General features: G+C 39.3%; 2 protein-coding genes across 2 annotated transcripts in view; one reads left to right on the top strand and one right to left on the bottom strand.

Moving 5' to 3' along the window:
- Positions 1 to 9,330, top strand: part of LOC127447046 (otogelin-like) — a 98,675-nt gene extending 89,345 nt beyond the window's left edge. Inside the window, exons 55-56 of the mRNA XM_051708574.1 lie at positions 2,975 to 3,054; positions 3,147 to 9,330. Coding sequence (XP_051564534.1) covers positions 2,975 to 3,054; positions 3,147 to 3,347 — 281 coding nt within the window. The 3' untranslated portion in view covers positions 3,348 to 9,330. The remainder of the gene's footprint in view (positions 1 to 2,974; positions 3,055 to 3,146) is intronic.
- A 146-nt stretch (positions 9,331 to 9,476) lies between these two features.
- Positions 9,477 to 20,898, bottom strand: LOC127447288 (troponin T, fast skeletal muscle isoforms-like). Its single transcript, XM_051709100.1, has 11 exons — positions 20,864 to 20,898; positions 20,731 to 20,741; positions 16,510 to 16,528; positions 16,252 to 16,297; positions 16,005 to 16,121; positions 15,819 to 15,896; positions 14,141 to 14,254; positions 13,915 to 14,027; positions 13,169 to 13,259; positions 12,675 to 12,715; positions 9,477 to 9,808 (listed from the first exon to the last, which is right to left on the bottom strand). The coding sequence occupies exons 1-11, from the start codon at positions 20,881 to 20,883 to the stop codon at positions 9,772 to 9,774; spliced, it is 687 nt and encodes a 228-aa protein (XP_051565060.1). The 5' UTR covers positions 20,884 to 20,898; the 3' UTR covers positions 9,477 to 9,771.
- Between the last annotated feature and the right edge of the window lie 354 nt (positions 20,899 to 21,252).

Raw genomic sequence — 21,252 nt, 5'->3', positions numbered from 1 at the left:
AGGGGCGGGAAGACCACCACTGGAGTGCCAATCCTGTAAGGAAAAACCCATGGATGGTAGTCGTGATGTACACCGGTTATGTGACCCAGGGAGGAAGGAAACCGCTCTTTTGCTGAACTGTTGGGTACCGCAGCCACTTGGGCATGCGGTGAAATCAAACAAAAAGGCAACAAAAGATTTTCCACCCGGCCCTCCACCAGCTCCAGGTGAGTGGGTTTCGTCATCCCTGGGTCGCCCCTTTTCAGGGGCACTTTGATGTGCCGGATAGCCTCCATCTGCTGCTTCACTGCCGAGAACTGCTGGGCAAAGTCCTCGATGGTGTCGCCGAATAGGCCAGCCTGGGAAATGGGGGCAGCAAGAAACTGTGTCTTGTCGGCCTCACCCATCTAGACCAGTTTGAGCCAAAGGTGGCACTCCTGGACCACTAATGTGACCATCGTCCGCCCGAGAGACTGCGCCGTGACCTTCATCGCTTGGAGAGCGAGGTCGGTCACCGAGCACAGTTCCTGCATCTGGGGCGGAACTACCCTCATGCAGTTCTTTCAACGTCTTGGCTTGGTGGACCTGCAGGAGAGCCATGGTGTGCAGGGCAGAGGCGGCTTGTCCAGCAGCACTGTAGGCTTTAGCCGCCAGGGACGACGTCAACCTACAGGGCTTGGATGGGAGCTTAGGACGTCCGCGCCAGGTGGCGGCACTCTGCGGGCATAGGTGCACCGCGAGCACCTTATCCACTGGGGGAATCACCGTATAGCCCCTGGCCACCCTGCCATCAAGGGTAGTGAGCTCGGGGGAACTGTGGAATCGGGGCCGGGCAGTAAAAGGTGCCTCCCACGTTTCATCAGCTCCTCATGCACTTCCGGGAAGAAAGGCACTGGAGCGGCGCCGCGAGCCCAGGAACCAATCATCAAGCAGCGAGTGTTCAGGGGAGAGCAGAAGGTCTAACCCGACACCCAGGAAAGCATGTCCATTATTTCATCATCAGCCTGTGACTGGGCAATCGTCCTCGAGGGGGGGAGCCCAGCTGAGGCTTCTGCGTCCGACTGGACAAGCCCGCACTCCGATGCTGCACTCGAATGCTCATCATCTTCGCGGGCTCCGAACATGAGGCGGACTCATCCGGAAGCCCGACTGGGGCAGACGAGCGTGCTGGGGAATGGGAGGTCCGCGGGGGGATACCCGGCGGAGGCGATCCCATTGGGGTCCGCAAATAGCCCCCAGTGCTAGCCGCGCTGGCCTCATACCCGTAGGTAGAAGAGGCAGGGAGCCGCTGGAGTGGCTTGCTTTCTTATGAAAGCAAACCGCGACCGCAACGTTGCCATGGTCATGTTCTCACAGTGAGAACATGAACCATCCAGAAATGCTGCCTCCGTGTGGGTCGTGCCCAGACACGCAGGACAGCGATCATGACCATCCGAAGTTGAGAGATAACGGCTGCAACCAGGAATAACACACAATCGGAAAGGCATCTTTAAAAAGACATTCCGTGTGTGCCGCTCTTTAAGAGAAATATACTCTTTTAGAGGAAAAAGCTCTTTCAGAAAATATACTCTCTTTTTTTTTCTGCCAATGTGCCCAGGGGCGTTCTCTGCAGTGTACCAGTGCAGAGGAGGGAGAAGCCGCTGTAATGCGCCGTCAGATCCAGCAGAGGTGAATGAACAGTAGAAATTCAGCTCAGTGAGCATGACCGTTCGGCTCCGAAGAGCAAATCTGAATGAGTGGTTGCATACCAGCTCTTTTTATACCCGTATGTCCAGGGGAGTGGCATGCAAATACCACAGTGCACAATATATTTAAAAGATTCAAGGAATCTGGTCAAATCTCGGTGCGTAAAGGAAAAGACGAAAACTATTTCTGAATGTGCGTGATCTCTGATCCCTCAGACATCACTGTTTTAAAAAACATCATTCATCTGTAATGGATATCATGATCATGGGCTTGGGATAACTTTAGTAAACCTTTGTTAGTCAACACCATTTGCGCTGATTTTTTGCAAGTTAAGACTATGCAAAGCAGAAGCCCTACATCAACACTGTCCAGAAGCACTGCCGACTTCTTCTGGCTCGGTCTCATCTTAGATGGAAAGTAGAACAGTGGAACAGTATTTTTTGGTCCGATTAGTCCACATTTCAATTTTTTTTTTTTAAACACAGCTGTCGTGTTCTCTGGGCCAAAGAGGAAAAGGACCACCCAAGCTGTTATCAGCGTCAGGTCCAAAAGCCTGTGTCTGTATGGGCCAGGGGTGTGTCATTGCCCATGGCATGGGTAACTCGTACATCTGTGAGGGCACCATTAATGCAGACAGATATGTAAATATTTTGGAGCAGCATTTACTGCCATCCAGCACCATCTTTTCCAGGGACGTCCCGGCAGTTTCAGCAGGACAACTTCAAACCACATACTGTCTGAATAAGCAGAGAGTATGGGTGCTAGATTGGCCTGCTTGCAGTCCTGACCATCTCCAATTGAGAATGTGTGGTGCAACATGAAGCGCACAATACGGCAATGAAGACACAATACATTTGTGCAGCTAAAGACCTGAATAATGGATGAATGGGGAAAATTCCACTTTTTAAACCTAACAAACTTGTGTCTTCAGTGCCTAAATGCTTATTAAATGTTATTAGGAGAAATGGTGATGTTTCACAGTGGTAAACACTGGACTGTCACAACTTTTTTGGAGTGTGTTGCAGTCATCTGATCTGAAATTACTGTACATTAAATAAACATTGAATGAAATGAAATTCACAAGGTAAAACATCATATACTGTAATGTTTAGTTATAGTGCTTTCAATATAGCAAAGGGTGAATATAATTTACAAATCACTCCTTTTTGCTTTTATTAGCATTTTTCATACTGCCCCAACATTTTGGGAATTGGGGTTGTAACTTAGGAAGAGCAGAAGTTATTTATTGAATGAAGTAGAATTATTACACAGCATGAAAAAGATAATTCATTGACTTCTTACACTGCAGGTAAGGAGGATGGAAAGTCTTGTCAGAAAGTGACAGTGAGGATGACAATTAGAAAGAACGATTGCCGTAGCAACAGACCAGTAAGTTCACTTGAGAATATGCCTATTGTCATCTGGATTTAATTCCCCTTGAGCTTTATGTGTGGCTCACACCATGTATGCCATGTTCACAGGTCAACATAGTGTCATGTGATGGAAAGTGTCCATCTGCAAGTATTTACAACTACAATATCAACACATATGCACGTTTCTGTAAGTGCTGCAGAGAGTTGGGGCTGCAGCGCCGTTCAGTCCAACTCTACTGTAGTGGAAACTCCACATGGGTCAGCTACACCATACAGGAACCAACGGACTGTTCCTGTCAGTGGTCTTAAACCCACTGAAAGTGTAAACCATAAAAGAAAGTGTTACCCATAATTCAACTTGAAAGTTAATTTGATAAGCACCATAAGGTCTTAAGTGTTGCAAAGTTTTTTGTGTTTTTTTGTTTTTCAAATGTCTTTAAAAGTATGTCAGAAAATTTTATAAATTGGGTGGCAGCATGTTTGAAATGTAAGTAATGTGGAAGCACATGCTCAGCTGTGTTTATTAGAGGATACTGGAATCCAACAGCAGTAATATCTACTTCATAACTGCAGCTGTGCTCCTTTTATGTATATAGGCAATTCTACTTCGGAGCTCACTGAAATAACAAAGACTTACTAATTGTATTTACAGTAGATACTTTTCTACAGGTAATATTACTTAATGATCTGAATATTAAGTGATTTGACATGCTTTATAACAATCACATGTTCATTGAGTAATTGACTATATGCTGTATTTTGAGCACTTTATTTATTTATTACCATATAAGAACAATTTCTTCATTCAAGATACAAGATTTTATATGCGTACAGTAAGGATAAATTATGCATGGCTTTGATCTATGAAGCACTTCAGTTGATGCAAAATAAATTGTTATTTTCATGATATGGTCTAAATTATTGAGAAGTTAGAAAATTAATTTGCTCTATGCATTATGGCACATTTTAAAAACTGGTTTAGGTTCTTTTGTGAGCTACTGTAATTAGTACTGACATACAACCAAATATGTGAAGTTCCTGTTTTTGTGTCCACAGTATTGCAAAAGGGCATCATAATGAATGCCTCTGTATTTCATAGATACAATAAAATATCTTTTGGAGTGGAGCCTTTATTAGGTTCTTTTGAAGAATTGCGGAAAATATAATATGCTTAGTTTTAATATTTTTATTTGTGTACCATACAATATGTATAATTCCATTTTCAATAAAAAAAATATATATATATTTACAAAATAGTAAGACTGTTCTCTACTTTTGTCAAGTTCATCAGTTTATGTTTATCAGTTACCAAATTATATTGTTTTTCACATTATAATGGCTTTAATTTGTGCATATTTAATATATTTGATCTTTTTGTCTTTTTATTTTTGTTATTTTTGTTTTATTAGATATTAGTATTAGAAAACTTTCAACCAATATGGATACAATGTTCCAGTTTAAAAAAAATATATTTTCACCCAAAACTGTGTCATCCCACTAACATACTAGTCGAAATAGACAGGTAACAGCAACATCCCTTTCAGGGAACTAAATTTTTGTCAAAAGTTATTGTAGGCACAAACATTTTGAAATGATGTTTGGTGTTCCCTATCTGTCACTCACTTGACGTTGTGTCAATGTAGTGACACTAGGGGTCACTCTTGGCAGCCCGAGACACCTCTGGTCTTTGATAAAAGGCCAATGAAAATTGGCAAGTGGTATTTGCATACCACTCCCCCGGACATACAGGTATAAAAGGAGCTGGTATGCAACCACTCATTCAGATTTTCTCTTCGGAGCCGAACGGTCGATGCTCACTGAGCTGAATTCCCACGGCTGTTCATTCACCTCTGCTGGATCTGATGGCGCATTTCAGTGGCTTCTCCCCCCTCTGCACTGGTACACTGCAGAGAACGCCCCTGGGTGCTTCGGCAGAAATAAAAGAGTATATTTCTTTAAAAGAGCGGCACACACAGAACGTCTTTTTAAAGATGCGTCTTTTTAAAGATGCCTTTCCGTTTGTGTATTATTCCTGGTTGCGCTCGTTATCTCTTGCCCTCTGACAGCCACGATCACTGTCTTTCGTGTCTGGGCGCTGCTCACACGGAGACAGCGTTCGTGGATGTGTCATGTACTCATTGTGAGAACATGTCCATGGCAACGATGCAATTGAGGCAGAGGGGCAACTATGGTGCTGAAGTTTCGGATGAATCTCCGATAGTAATTTGCAAAACCTAGGAACCTCTGTAACTCCTTTACAGTGGTAGGTTGAGGCCAGTTGGTCACTGCCTGCACCTTGGAGCTGTCCATCTGAACTCCATTTGGGCTGATGACATATCCCAGAATTTGGATGGATGACTGGTGGAATAGGCATTTTTCAGCCTTCAGGTATAGGCAGTGTTCCTGCAGACATTGGAGTACCAATCTTACATGGTGGATGTGTTCGCTTAGGGAGGTGGAATAGATAAGTATGTCATCAATATAGACCAGGAAAAAGCATTGGAGAATGTCACGGAAGATCTCATTCATGTAAGATTGGAAGACTGAGGGGGCAGTGACCAGGCCGTATGGCATCATTCGATATTCAAAGTGGCCACTAGAGGTGATGAAAGCGGTTTTCCACTCATCCCCTTTGCGGATACGGATGAGATTATAGGCACTGTGGAGGTAGAGTTTGGTGAAGATGTTTGCCCCTCGTAGGAGTTCCAAGGCTGCTGGAACCAAGGATAACAGGTAGGAGAACTTAACGGTGATATTGTTGAGGGCACGATAATCGATGCATGGTCGAAGACCACCATCCTTCTTGGCAACAAAGAAGAAACTTGAGTAGGCCGGAGAGATGGAAGGGCAAATATACCCGTTTCAGAGCCTCGTCTACGTATTCTTCCATAGCTCGCTGCTCCGATATCGACGGGATAGATTTTGCCTCTAGGAAGTGGAGAGCCAGGGAGAAGGTCTATAGCACAATCCCAAGGACGGTGTGGAGGAAGTTGGGAGGCATTTTGGGCACTGAAAACTGGTAAGTAGTCTTGGTAGGCAGAAGGGATGGTTGTATTGAGTGAGACATATGGGCTCTCTACGGAAGTGGCTAGACAAGAGATGGATCTGGGAGGAGAAGGGCGAGTGGGTCTTGAGAGGCACTGAGTAAAGCAGCATTCACCCCAGGCAACAACTTCTTTGGTGGTCCAGGAAATTACTGGGTTGTGATGAAGAAGCCAAGGTAAACCAAGAATGAGGTCTGTTGTAACATCAGGGAGAATGAGTAATGAGAGTTTCAATGTGGAGTATGCAGATTTGGATGGTGAGTGGGGTGGTCTGAAGAGTGATTACTCCTGAGCCAATAGGTTTGCCGACGACAGAATGGATGGGTAAAGGCTTAGTTAAAGGTTCGGTCTGAATGTTAAGTTGTTGAACTAGAAAGGGAGCGATGAAGTTGCCTGTGGAACCGGAGTCTAAGAGGGCATGAACAGAAATTGAGGAAGTGGAAGTTGAAACAGTAATGTCTATGCAAAACGGTTTATCACATACAGGTTCACAGGACACTGAGCTTACCAGCAATCTGGGAGGACAAATGGGGCAGGTGGTTATATGGTGATTGGCGGCTCCACAATAGTGGCAAAGATTGTTGGAAATACATCTCTTACGCTCAGTCTGTGTCAGGTGGGTTGTGCCTAGTTGCATTGGTTCCTCTTCTTCAGCCCTGGTTTTGAGAAGTGGCGGAGCTGAAAAGTCGCATTGAGCATTGTAGTAATCACCAATCCACACGAATAGAAAACTGGATGAGGAATTCCAATCCACGAGAATCATCTACACTTGCCAGGTGCCTTTGAAGAGACTTGTTTCACCCCTGACGGTAACGGGTAATTAGCGCAGGTTCATTCCAGTGACAGGCGGAAGCGAGCGTGCGGAAACATAAGGCGTAATCAGTGACTGATAGTCTGCCTTGGTGAAAACGGCTGAGTTGTTCACTAGCGGAGGAAGCTCCTGCAGCGGACTCAAAAACTTCACGGAAATGGGTAGTGAAGGCATCAATGGACTTCCCCATTGTAGTGCCTTCCCGGATAGAAGAGAAATAATATATGTTATCTTAGAACGATCGGTGGAGAAGTTTTGGGGTTGTAACTCAAAAGCCAAAGAACATTGAAGGAGAAAACCGCTACAAGTTTCAGCATCACCAGAGTAACACTGGGGAGGAGCAAGAGGGCAGTAATTACCAGGAAGTTGTACAAATGAAGAATCAGGAGCTGGAGTTGAAGGAAATGCTGATGTATTTGAGGTAAGTGAAAGTTTCTCCAGTCGGCGTTGAATATCATGAAGCGCCTCTTGATGTTGTGTTAGTTGTTATTCCAACTCGAGAAAGCGTTCCATCATAGGCACCATTACTGCTGAGTTCTGTTTGATGGTCTAGTCTTCTGTCAGGAAGCCAAGATGATGAGTTGAACTCAGATGCAGTTTTATTAATGAACCCAGGAGAAAGCAGAGCAAACACAAAGAAGTAAACAAAGGGCAAATCAGGATATATAATAATCTAGCGACCTGAAGAATTACAGGAATATTACTTTTGAAGACAAGAATGAATAGAGAGCTGAGTTAGCTAGGGTGAGTCCAAACGAGACTAGACGGTGACTGAAGTGAGTGGTAAGGCTTTATACAGGACTGGCTGATGGTTTGATGAGGGACAGGTGAGAGTGATTAGTAATCAGGTGAGTGAGAGGCAGTTGGAGGAGCAGAGGCTGACGAGGATGTGACATTTGGACTGAAATCAGGATCTTTAGCAATTTCTTATAAACAAACAATATCTTTCTTATTTTTATTTATTCTACTCAAGCTCTAAAAGTACTATTAATAGAAAAAAATATATTCATCTAAATTTGTTTGTTTTGGTAAGAACAAAGATATAATTGCAGATTCATCCATCTGATAAATTTCCATCTTGCTCCATTTCACAGTAGACTCTTCATTCATCATGTCAATATTGGTTGTAGTCCTCTAGACTTTTTTAATAACTTAAGAATTTTAAGACTAGTTCTGATAGATTTTGTGGTATACTTGCACCTAGATACTTTATCTATTTATTTATTTATTTATTTTTGGTTATCCCATTTGAATTTAAATTGACTTTCATCTCTGGCCACTGGTGGGCCCAAAATCATACCTTCTGGGTAAGATTCATTTAATTTATATCCTGACACTCTACTATATAGGTGAATAACATCCATTATTACTGTAAGGGATTGATTTATATTTCACATATAATATTTAAATTGACCATGGGTCTTCATGCTGAGCCCCTCTATATAAATTAAACACATTTGATATTGTCCTATTAACTTTTACTCTTGCTTCTGGTTTATTATACATTATTTTTAACCAACTCACAATTTTTTTATGAAAACCACATTTTCAAAAGGTCTCAAAAATAAATGGCCATGCAAGCCTATCAAAGGCTTTTTTTCCACTTCTAAAGTCAGCAAAAATACTTGCTCTTGAGTTTTACATGCGTATTCTATAATATGTAAAGTACGTCTTACATTATCCTTCAGTAACCTAATGGCCACATATCCTGACCAGTCTGGATTAAACAAAAATGCAATTACCTCGTTCAATCTGCTGGCAATAATTTATGTTATTGGTCTGTATTTAATAAAGATATCGATCTGTATGAAGCACATTCTTCCAGATTTTCTCCTTTATTAATGTGATGTTGGAGGGATTCCAAGTGGATGCATATTCATTTTCTTTCTAATGCTCAATTAAAGGCTTTACAAAACAAGGTATAAGATCTTGCATAAACTCTTTGTAATATTAGTTTGAGAAACCATCACTACCTGGACATTTTTAATTTTTCAAATATATTATGTCTAATTTCAGTTCTTCTTCTATTATTGGTTTAATAAGCTCAGTATTTTGTTCATTTGTAATTTCAGGTAAATCAATAAAAAAAAAACTTTAAAAAAACTTTGTATTTCCTTTCACTTTCTGGTATATACAGTATATATTTTTATAATAATTAAAAAATTCTTCCACTGACTGTTCACAATATTTTCCCCTTTCTTGTTATAACTCTTATTATAGTTGCCTTTTTTATTTGCTTCATTAGTTTAGATGCCAGTAATCTTTTAGCCTTTGGAACACTATCATGATTCCTTTGTTGGGTAAATATTAAGGTTTTATAGATTCTTTCAGATAATAATTTATATAATCTGTTTGATTCAATTATAAGTCCCAGGCATGATAACAAAACATTTAAAGGGTCTATAAGAATAGTGTGACATCAAATAAGTTGATTTTAGTAACAATTGCCATTCAAAAGTAATAGACATAAGTTCAAGCCTGTAGACTCAAATTTAAGACATAATACAGTAAAACTAAAATCCTTTAAATTCGAAAAATAAGATTAAGGAACAACCTTAATCCCAATCAGGAAACATTATCAAGTTTAGTTTATCAGTCTTGAAGAATAATTTTATTGAACTGCCAGACAGTTACATTGCAGCAGACAAAGCTGGCGAGCCAAAACATTATTTACAAAAACAGAAGGCAAGAACTTAAAGACAGGGGAGGAGGGAGGGGGAGGTGCCTACTGCAACTACTGCTAAGACCGAACCATGTTGATGTCATGCAGGGTGTGGTCATGGGTGGGGTCAGAGAGGCCTGGAGAGTGTTTGCAGAGTTTGGAGATACAGGGAACAGGCATGTCTTGACCACGAATGTTGATTTCTCCATGTAATCTTTACTTTCTGCGGCGAGCAGCAGCACCTTTCTTGGAGCTGAATATCATGACAAAGAGAGACAGAGTTAGTGGTGCTGACCTTTTCTGATCTGCTAGTGGAAGAATGAGAAAAACACCACACAGAACAGGGATCTGTGATCAACCCTCATAATCTGATTCATAATACCAATGTCCAGTTGTCATTAGCACATTGTTTATGTTACCGTGTCATAACCAATATCCCAATGTTATTGACGCAGAGCCTCCCCCTTTTTTTTTTTTTTTTTTTTTTTTTTTTTTTTACACTTTTCTCAGTCCAGTCCTGCAAGATATTTTTCACATCTTTTATTTGTTGTGTTATCAGCACTGGGAGTCTAACTACAAAATCTGACATGCAGTCTTACATGCACATTGATCTGAAATTAAATTTTCACTCCATGCCAGACTTACCGCTCTTTCTCTGAGCTCTGTCAGTTTGTTAAACAGGCCTGACTTAGTCTCAAATAATTTTCACCGCAGCAACTGCTCTACACATCACATTTTCACTACTGATTACCTCATGTACACCAAACACATTCATCACAATTCTGTAGACACCAATGAAAAATAAGCCAGATCTGTAACATACAAGTGCTTGCTATGTACTGTATGTTGAGTTTTGAGTCGGAGTGATATAAGAATAGGCTCTATTTTTCATTGTCCGTAATTCACTTGAGGAATCATTGTAGGAGTAGCTTGTATGAGAAGACTTCAGAGAGTGTTCGCTGTCTGGTCCGGGTAAACAAAATTCATATAGCTCTGGAGAAGCTCACTCTCTCAAAGCCTTCACGCTTCAGGACATCTGTCACAGTACTACAAAAATGTCCCAAATAGTTACCATTTCTACCACAGCCTCAAGAGTGCTGCCCCATGTTCGGATTTAGGACATGTTTTGTAAAGCCTTGCTGCCAATGTCAGTCATATGCTTGCTAACCAATATGACTGGCATATTGTGTGTGACAGTTTCTTAAGAGTTAAGGGGTGTGATAATGAGTAGATAATTTAGTAAAACACTTTTCATACTTGAAATTGTTAACTCATTTTCAGCATTCTCAACCCTGGGTAAGCGATATCCTGAGTTATCTTGTTTCATGTTTCCCACTGTTCATACTTTACCCTGAGTTAGGAATTCAGGTTTTGAGGTTTCACACTGTCAATTTTTTAACACTGAATTAAAGGTGCTGTAAGTGATTTTTTTATTTATATTTTTTATGAAATGACATGCAGAAAACACTTCTATTACTTGTCAGATATCACTGAAATATGTGCCATGAAATATCACACCTGTCTTTGTACCAGCCTTAGGCTTGGTAATCAGCAGGGTAAAAGATGTACACGGGCCGTCAAACATTTGTTTAGCCAATCAGAAGACTTTCTGCCTGTCAATCATTGTGTGCGTTAAAAGGGCAGCCCATATATGCTTGCATAAGTGCCTGTACTTTGTCCTGCTCCCGTAAAACGCTCAGGGTCGGATGGCAAAAAACTCATGGGGACATCATCCCCTCCATCTGCCCCAACACAACAGTCTCTAGTATGTTTGTGTGTGTGTGCACGTGTCTTTGGAAAGAGGAGGCGTGGCTATTACATTGGCTAGTCTGTTGGAAGTTCCAGAATGACTAAAATCACATACAATACATTTACCATTCTTATTTTCATATTTATGAGGTCAATAACAATGATTGGACTATCGACAGTAACACAGCTTGCATCAATAACTGCTTATCTGTGGAAATGTTGCAAAATAAATCTACTCTGTTTGTCTTTCGCAGTTTGAAACATGCAACGAAAACACTATGAATAAGTAATACTATCTTTTCATCACAGCAGTTATTGTGTTTGCCATCACTGTTAGACATTTCATCTACGGTTTCTCTCAGATGGAAAACGGAAACAGCACATTAAATTTTCTGCAGTCGTGCAAAACGTGTGAAAATAAAATGAAGTTGACACTGAGGCATCATATTATTGGTTGTCTTTTGCTAAAAAAAAAAAACTTTCTGTAACATTCTAACACTCTGAAGCAGAGTTTCATAACCCATGTGTAAACGTGTTGCTAACCCCTTTCAAAATAACAAGTGTGAAACGTTCCTTTATCCGGGGATTTAAAAGCTGATTACCCAGGGTTAAGTACAGTGTGAAAAGCCCTTAAGTAATATTAGAGTGAAGACAGAAGGGAAGTAGTCAGTCCATCCGTGCGCTGTGTATGTGTGGTGGTAATTGGAACTACTCACTGCTTCTGCAATTCATCGATGCGGTTTCTGAGAGAGACGACCTGAAAACAACACATTAGCGTTTTTAAACCTGCCAGATCATTACCTTCATCTCTGGGTCCTGGATTGTGACAGCTGTCGTCTACCATGGAGTACTGACAAGCACAAACACAAACCATTCTGACTTGATTCTAGATTTATAAAGCAGCTTTGTGCTTATTTTTATTACACTGTGTTGAATGTGGTGGAGTAACCTGTGCAGATAAAGCAAGACTGTGTGGAGCTTGAACAATCACACACACTTACCTGCAACAAAGACATCTCGGATTGTCTAAGATCAGATGCTTACTGCCTGTACAGTATATACTGTATTCATTTCACAATGAAACACAGCTCTACTGAACAATATTTATGCTGTTGCCATAGTGCTTTGATTTGATTAGCGGTTGGTGTAAAAGAGATCCAGCTCCTCTGTTGGAACAGAACTGAGTTTTTGTAATGGCTCACGCACCATACATTCAGAGCAGTACAATCGACCTTTCACCTGTGGTCAGATTTGACCTGTTTCCCAGGGGCCATGGAGACCAGAGAGTCTCTTGCATGCAGAACATGCTGTCACATCCCTGTTGCTGACCAAAGCTTGTTGCTTAGCTTCTATTAGTTTCAGTTACTCACTATTTACTGAGCTCCTCCACTCTTTTACGCAGGGCAGTAACCTGCAGAACATCAGAATACAACTGAGACCTGTACTACCACACACACACATACTCTGCTCATGAGTGTTTGCCAAATCGAATGTGATAGTTTATGTCTAAATTTTGGAACTATGAATGATTTTGCTTTCATGGCAAAGTTTCTAACTGCTTTATTTTGCAACGTATAGATGGATTAAACAAAATGTTAACTTTCTGCTTGTGCAGCGGAATGCCTGATTGTGATCTACTATGTGTATGTGTTGAATGATTATATTTGTATTTATGTTGTGTTTTAATATTGTGTGTATATATCACATGATGTTTTGGATCATTAAGCTTATAGTGTGTCCAGGAAGCAGTTGGAAAAACTAGTGGATCTCCCCTAGTAAAACAAAGATTGATCATAATAAAAGAAGTAAAGGAGTTTGTTGACTATATATTGTGTAATAAGGTTATTAAAGACAGTTCTCTCACCTCATACTTCTGCCTCTTGAGTTTCTCCATGTGGTCAAACTTCTCAGACTCCAGGGAGTACATCCAGTCCCACAGCTCTTTAGCCTTCTCCCTGTATTACACATGTATATACACAAAAGAAGTCATATATACCACAATACAAACACAATCTGTTTAAAACAAAATGTGCATTTTCATAAGAAATGTTTTTTGTCAAAATAAACAAAAAAATGGCCACCTGATGTTGATTTGGTGGACACAAGTTTTTCAATTATTCATCTTATTTTAAAACACATCTGTTTTACTGCTTTTGTTTTTTTTTTGTTTTTTTTAAAGGTATAGGAATAAAAGATTATTCTGAAGTATTCATGCCAACATTTATTTTTTTATTTTTTTATTTTTTTATTTATTTTCCAGTTTTTAATCAGACTTTTAATGTCTCCAGAAGGGTAAATACAACAGTTTGGTAAAAGGGAATAATTGGTGAAATTGTGAGGAAAATAAGGCTCATTATAATCATAATTTCTATGTGTGCTCTAAATTTTAATGACTTTGAACTCAGAAATTGAAAACATGCACATTATAGAAGAAATGTATTCAAGTATATGTTTTGCGTAAATTAATTTTTTTAAATGTATTTTTAAATAATTAAATAGATTTGGACCAAATAAATAAATAAATAGCATCACGTCATTGACTCTTAATCAATTCAATGGAAAATGTACTCTTTCTGTATAAGGTTAGATTTAACAGGTATTTTTGCTGACCTCAGCTTGTCCTCGTTCAGATGGTCAATGTTCAGAGGCTTGCGTCTGTCTGCCAGAATCTTCTTCTTCTTCTCTCTCTCAGTTTGCTTCTTACCTCCCCTCTTGGAATCAGCCTGTGTCAGCAACACACAAATTAAACCCCTCACACTCATTTTCACACTCATATTACATGAGTAATGATTGAAAGTATCAATGATGCAGGTGATTGGAAATATTGCCTCTGCACCTTCTGCAGGTAGCTGCTGTACTGGGAGCCCATGCTGGACAGGGCAGACTTCTTCTTGGCATCCTCATCTGCCCTCTTCTTAGCATCAGCCTCCTCTCTCTTCAGCCTCTCTTCCTGTCAAACCCACACACACACAACAACTGCATCATTGGCAAAGTTTGGGGGTGCAGATGAGGAAAGGTTGAAATTGTTTAATAATTATTTGAGTGTGTGAATATAACAAAATTTTGTATTTATTTTTTTAATTAATGGTTTTGCTGTGGGTAGAATGGTGTAGTTAGCATCATAATGAAACTAACATGTCAGTCTACTGAGTCTACCCTTCTTCATCTCTTTTCCATTGTCGTGACAATCAATGCATGTATTTTTTTCCTGTCTGCTGGTCACAAGAATCAATGTTCGAGTGCATGATTCATGGTATCCTGCAATTTTGACCATGCTGCTGGCAGAAGTTGTAACTTGAGAGGTATGTGTTTACCAAATGTGACCACTCACAAGTCTGGTGTGTCAATTAGCGCTCCATAAACTTATTCAACATCTATGCTTAAAGTCCTGTGTCTTCTCTTCCAGGTAAAAGTCCCAAATTCAGATACAATATATCTCCACAACATGCTGGAAAAGAGGAATGTCGGGGTCCCATTTGCCCCCACAAATACCAACAACAACAGATCTTTTGGTTATTTCAGGAGTAACTCGGCAAATCACAAACACTTTAATACGAGCAACAGAATTCAGATAGGTTTAGAGAGCTCGACAGCTGCCTTTGTGAATAAAGTACAGAGACTGTGGGTGGATGACATGAAGCTATGAACCAAGGTTAGTTATATTGATATCATTAACTACTTTGAGTTGTTATGACAACCAACAACTGCACACAAGTTGAGCCTGAACTAATTTTTACTTCAACTAACAGCTAAAATTGTAATGGTAGGTACTTATGGAGACCATTGTTGTGATGATTTCTGACTTCCTAATATGGTTATGTTTTGGGGTAAGTGTAGGGGTGGGCTTTAGGGATAGAGACCCATCAGGTAGTGGGGAGTAAGAATCTGGCGGGGAGTCACTTGTTCATTCCACCCATTAGATGGTGGTATACGATCATCTATAGATCATATATGACCTCGTATCTGTCACAGCGATTGCTCTTTGGAAAATTAAAAATGTTTGCGATCAGAGTTTGTTCAGTTCCGTCGTAAAAAGTATAAATACACCAACAGCAGCTCCAGGGTAATTGGGTCTTATTAGAGTGGACGTGATAATGATGGTGATCCGTGAAATATCATAAATTATGTAAAACCCTGTGTTTGTCCTAATCCGATGATCCTGATGGAAATTTAAAGAAGCCCACACCTCCAATGATCTGTAGGAAACGGGTGTTTCAACCCCACAAGCAGCACTTTAGGGGCATTTTCAGCTCAATATGAGCAAAGCGCCCTTTTGGACTCAGTTCTTCTCTGCGGCGCCAAGAAGAAGTGCCAGAGCTTTTAATTGCAAACAGTAACTTCATCTACACGTTATCAATAGGGTTTCACATAGAGACTGGCTAATAAGACATTGCGAGTGACTATTTATGGTGCTTCTGATATTCCTTCTGTCACTCAGAACTCCGTTAAGTAAAGAGGTTGTAATAATAATGGGTTTTGAAATAATATTGTGTGCATGATGCAGCATGACACACCTCACGTCTTGCCTGACGCTCCTTGTCTTTCTCAGCACGGATCCTCTGCTGTTCTGCCCTCTCAGCCCTACGTTTTTCCTGCACACACATATGCATACAAATATGTCCATAATACCATCATAACACATTGCTCATCTTGTTTGATGCGAGGGGATAATAGCATTTCTGTAATTCCATGACACTCACAATTCTCTCTTTCAGAGCGATAAGCTCCTCCTCTTCCTTCTTCCTGCACTCAAAGTGGGCATCAATCAGGGCCTGCAGCTCACTGTGGTCCTTGTTTTGACGCTTCTTCTGAATGTCCTGTTTGCAGACACATAGATATAAAATAAAACATGTATTCTTGGCATATTTAACATTTTAGCAGCCAAGCCAAATATATAATAACACTGTAACATCATAACACCACCAGTCAGATGTAGTATGTCCTTACATCAAAGTCCACCTTCTCCCCATCAGGGATTTTAGGTGCACTTGGTCTGTAAGAAGTAAAAGGAAAGAGTGTTTTAGTGACATTCTGGGTCTCATAGAACAAGGAACTGCTCCAGCTCCTCAGGAAAACATAAATTACTTATATCAAATTATGTTGTACTGCATCAGTAGAATTTGTCTTCACTGTATTACTCCACACTGACTAGGCACTGAACACAGCATTAAATTGGAAAAGGGTTTAGTGGACAGTTCTACTTACTTGAACTTGGGCTTCTCCTCTGTTATGAAAACAATGAAATAAAAAAGGGAGAGGGATATGTAACATGGTTAGAGAAGTTTTAATAAAGCTCAGTCAACAATCAGTGGAAGCTGAGTTAGCCATATCGATGAACAAGGAGTTATTCTTAGTAACAACTCAGTATTGGACCCTTGTTATTCTGAGCTTATAGAAGTATGTTTATGAAAGTAAATAACATATATCATTTTTTTGTTTCAATAATGTTAATAAAGAAGGTTAGTGGGAGCTTTGTGAAACAAATACATGATCAAACAAGTATACAGTAGAAGAATCATTGCATAAACATTCAGGTGATAAGGTGCTTATGTAAGTACTTGAGTGAAAATAGAACTCGGAAAAAGGAATTAACACAATGACAAAGCCTTGTTATAAGGCTTGTTATCCTTCATTCATTTTCCCATCTCTTTTGAATAACAATGTCTAAATGTTAATTTTATCTCTGTGCATCATGGAACACTGAGTAGACTCTGAAGGTGGGCTAGATGAGATGTTTGTTCTGTTGCAATGTTTCAGAAACATTTGTCTTGACCTTCACACCCACAAACACAAGCAAAAACTACACCATAAACTACCAGGAAATACAAACTACCATCTTGTTCTCCTTTCTCCACTGGTGTGACATTCATGCAAAAAGAAAGAAGCAACGCACAGAGCAATTTCAGCATTTCATATTCTTTCACCCTTTTGAGCTCCTGTGTTTCCCCATTCAGAATCTAATGTTTTAACATGAAATTTTTTTGGACCTGATTCAACAGTGTTCCTGCAGGCATTAGCCCCTCCCCCATGCCTTCCCTCCAATCAGAAATGACAAATACAAGAAAATGACCAACATACCTTCCTCTTCATAGGCCTCTGCATGCATCAAGCGTTGAAAGCAAGAGTAGAACAGAGAACATTAATAATGCTTTTTGCTGCCCTCAGCCGGGCTGCGTGCTCAGATGCAAAGTTCAGCTGAGCGGACACTCAAATTGAGGTGTTTGCTTATAACAGAAAACATTGATTCAAATGACTTCAATGTGCAATAAAAAAACAATAACAATTTATCATTTCAAATGGTCTTTTAAATGGAACACCTCAATTTGAGCATATAGGCAAAAACAAAATATAAGCTAAATAACAACATTATATTTCTGATTAGTACTGAACAATTGTATCTCCGATCATTACACAATTTAAATAAGAGTACATATTTCATAAAACACGGCTTGGAATTTCAAAGTTGACAAAAATGCATCTTAGCAATGGATGATGGCTCATTTTACACTCGAAAAGAGTATGTTATAACTAGAATCAATTTAATCTAATGATATACAGTAGATCAATGTGTTGTCCACCGTGCCAAAGAGAGCCTTTCCAGTGTTAAGCCAATAACGTTAGATACAGTTAATTTATTAAAAGTAGCTTTTTTGTCACTTTGAAAGTTTCATACAAAAATATTGACCATTTATTTTGGAATCAGTATGTGCTACCACTCTGTTTTAAACATAGTTATCCAGAAGCATCACATGAATGTTACAAATCACACTAGCAAACTGAAACTGTTGTATTTGTTGCAGAATTATTATAACACATGCAATAGTTTTACTGAGAGATTCTTTGTCAAGGTGCAGCTTACAGTAGCATTATGCTGGCGGCAACTCTGAGACAGTGCTTAATGCAGGAAAGGAGTGCAGAGAGTTTAAAATAATTGTCCAATTGCTGCACCATAATTGGCAAAAGCAGGGGCTGTAGAATGATTCGTTGACATGCCACCTGCATTCATCTGAAAGAAAGCTGCATTTTAGGTGTGATAAGCGCCATGTCTGCTAGAGCTTAATCGTTCCAGATCACTCCCCACCATTCTGCAAGTAAATTTGAATTGGAAAATATTCTCTGCTTATTAAGGGGAAATTCGTCCAATTCTGATACATAATTCAAATGGTCAGTGATAGGGACTGAAATGGCATAGATCCAAGGTCCTCTGTCAGCTTTGTCTGGTATTGCCACACTGGTCTTGTGGTGGGCCAGTAAGAAGAGGAGGTACTACCAGTAGTGGTTAAAGTTTGGTTTGATTGGGGGTAAGGGTACTACTAGGGAACTAGGACTACATTAACATGACTAATTTTGACAGGTGAGGTGCAACTGACTGTTTTTAGTTTGTTTGGGGAAAATGGGAAGGATGAATGAATATTCATGCCACATACCTTCCTCATGCACCTCTGGTTCTGGCTCTGGTTCTGGCACTGGCTCTGGTTCTGGCTCTTTTTCTGGCTCTGGCTCTGGTTCTTGCTCAGGCTCAGGCTCCAGTTCAGGAGCTGCCTCTGGGGCTACCTCTACCTCTACTACCTCTTCAACTAATAATACATGCAGCAAGCAACCAGGGGAAGGAAGGTTGGCAACAGTTAATGCGGTGCAGAGGAGGGAGCAGTCAGAGATTGAAGATTATTTGTTGGTTAAAGAAAGTGAGAAAGAGTGAGAAAATGATTAAATTAGAGTGACTGAGAGGATGCATATAGGAGGAGAACCTGGTATGAAATTATGAGACCAGGAGGCTCCAGGATTCCTCATGCCAATAAAATGTCCAGCAAAATTGTCAAGGCCATTTATAAAAAATAAAATAAAAATCGAAAGGCATCTCTAAATAGTTTGTGCTTGATAGGAAACTAAACTAGAATAAACCCCACACTTTAGAAAAAAAAAAAAAAAGACATACTAACATCTCAAAGACAAAGCATTAACTCTACAGATTTTTTAAATGACCTTTTCAACAGTTTACAACTTCAGGTTCCCATTAATTAATTGCATTTGTACAGATCCAGATATTCACATTTTGCAACCCATTATGCTTTCTGTTCAAAAGGTCATCATCTCCTGGCATCCTTCAAGCAGGATGGGCAGCACAAACTACCCATCCTGATTAATATGTTGATTGTTTTCCAAATTATGATTTAAATGAAATGGTTGACTCATTCAAAAGATCCTTGATTTAATCCAAAGTTAGTTAAGCAAATCATTTTCGTTTTCTGCTTTCAGTTTTTTTTATTTTCAGTTTACTTATTTACAAATTATTTCAAAAATGTCAGGCAGGTTTAAAAAGAAAACTAAGAAATTGTGTTGAATTAGTACGTTGAAAGACTAGTTAATAATCAAATCCTTTTGATTTGTGGTTAATAATTATCTGTTTGATTATTGTCATTCATTTTACCTTCCTCTTCGACCTCTTCATATGCCAGAAAAGAAAGCAGTAAAGGAATACAAGAATTACAGAATGCTTTTTTGCTGTTATTATTGTAATGAAATTACATCATACACTAAATGCATGCAGAGCCTTTTGTTGTTGGTGTTCTGTGGAGTCAGTGCTCACTTGTTCTGAACCACATTATACAGATAGTTATTACAAATTATTAATAAGGAATTCTTGTAAATGCAGAAGAGGCTTGTTTAATTTAGTCTGATTTGGCCTCTCTACCCCATAGGAGCATTCACTTCAGAGAACATCAGTAACATGAGCATCATTAATACTGCCTTCAGCCACTGCACTTGTCAAGTCAGCCTCAAGAGATGTTCCTAAAAAAAATTCTAGGAATCAGTGGCAGATGGCAGTATGCTGGCATGAGGACTCATAAAACAGCTGCCAGACAGCAGGTGGCACAATTTCAGTCACTACAGGCAAATTCAGAGCAAAGCTCTTGCACTGGGCATATACATATGTGAATAACTGAATAGTTTTACATTTACATTTATTCATTTGGCAGACGCTTTTATCCAAAGCGACTTACAAAAGAGGAAAACATAAGCAAGTTTTTGCATTAATCTAATTTTAATGCTGAATGGAGTAAAGCCAAACCTGCACAGATATTTCACCAAGGCTCGCACTGTTTCTACATAAAGAGTAATCAACTGATAACATACCAAGTAAACACTGATGCTAAATTAATAATAATAATAATAATAATAATAATAATAATAATAATGATACAAAATAAAATAAATCAATAAAATGTATGTTGAATGGAAAAGTTTGTATATATGGCAAAGTGTATGACAGAGTTAAAACTCCATTTAGTAAAAACTTGGAACAGGTAGAGGTGCAGTAAATCTATCTCAAAAACAACAGCAAAGATGCATAGTAATAATAATAATAACAATAATAATAATAATAATAATAATAATACAATTAATAAAATAATTTTTTATACTTACCCTCGACCCCACTGAATAAAGAAAAAAAAAAAAGATCATTATTGTCTTGACCAGAGTATGATCAGTAAATATATGTGTGCAAGTGTGTGTGTGTATTTAGGTGCTTTCAAAATCATAATGTCAGAATACTCACACTTCCTCTGTGTCAGACATGATGACAAGGAGTTTTAGACCTGTATGTAGCAAACAGAGAGTAGCACCATTATTTTTGTATTGTATTTTTTTCACTGTGTTTTATACCACTGTGAGATGGTTCATCACAAACTCTGAGGTTTCAATGACAGGCAAGACATGGTACCTTGCCATGCAGTGTTTTATGAAGTTGGTAACAATTTACAACATCTTTTCATCTTGTCAACTACATAAAAATCAGCAGATGTCTGAATACAGTGTGCAGAAAATGTACAGTCTGTCTGACTTTCTCAGCTCTCTTCAGAGTGTTATATTCCTGAATAAGTGGCCAATTATACTCAGAAAAAAAAGAAAGTCAAAAATGCTAAATGATGAACAAAGCAGAACTTA

Source organism: Myxocyprinus asiaticus, chromosome 1, assembly GCF_019703515.2.
Source record: "Myxocyprinus asiaticus isolate MX2 ecotype Aquarium Trade chromosome 1, UBuf_Myxa_2, whole genome shotgun sequence".
Classification (NCBI taxonomy): domain Eukaryota; kingdom Metazoa; phylum Chordata; class Actinopteri; order Cypriniformes; family Catostomidae; genus Myxocyprinus; species Myxocyprinus asiaticus.
The sequence above is the reverse complement of the archived record's forward strand: the minus strand, read 5'-3'. Positions and strand labels throughout refer to the sequence as shown.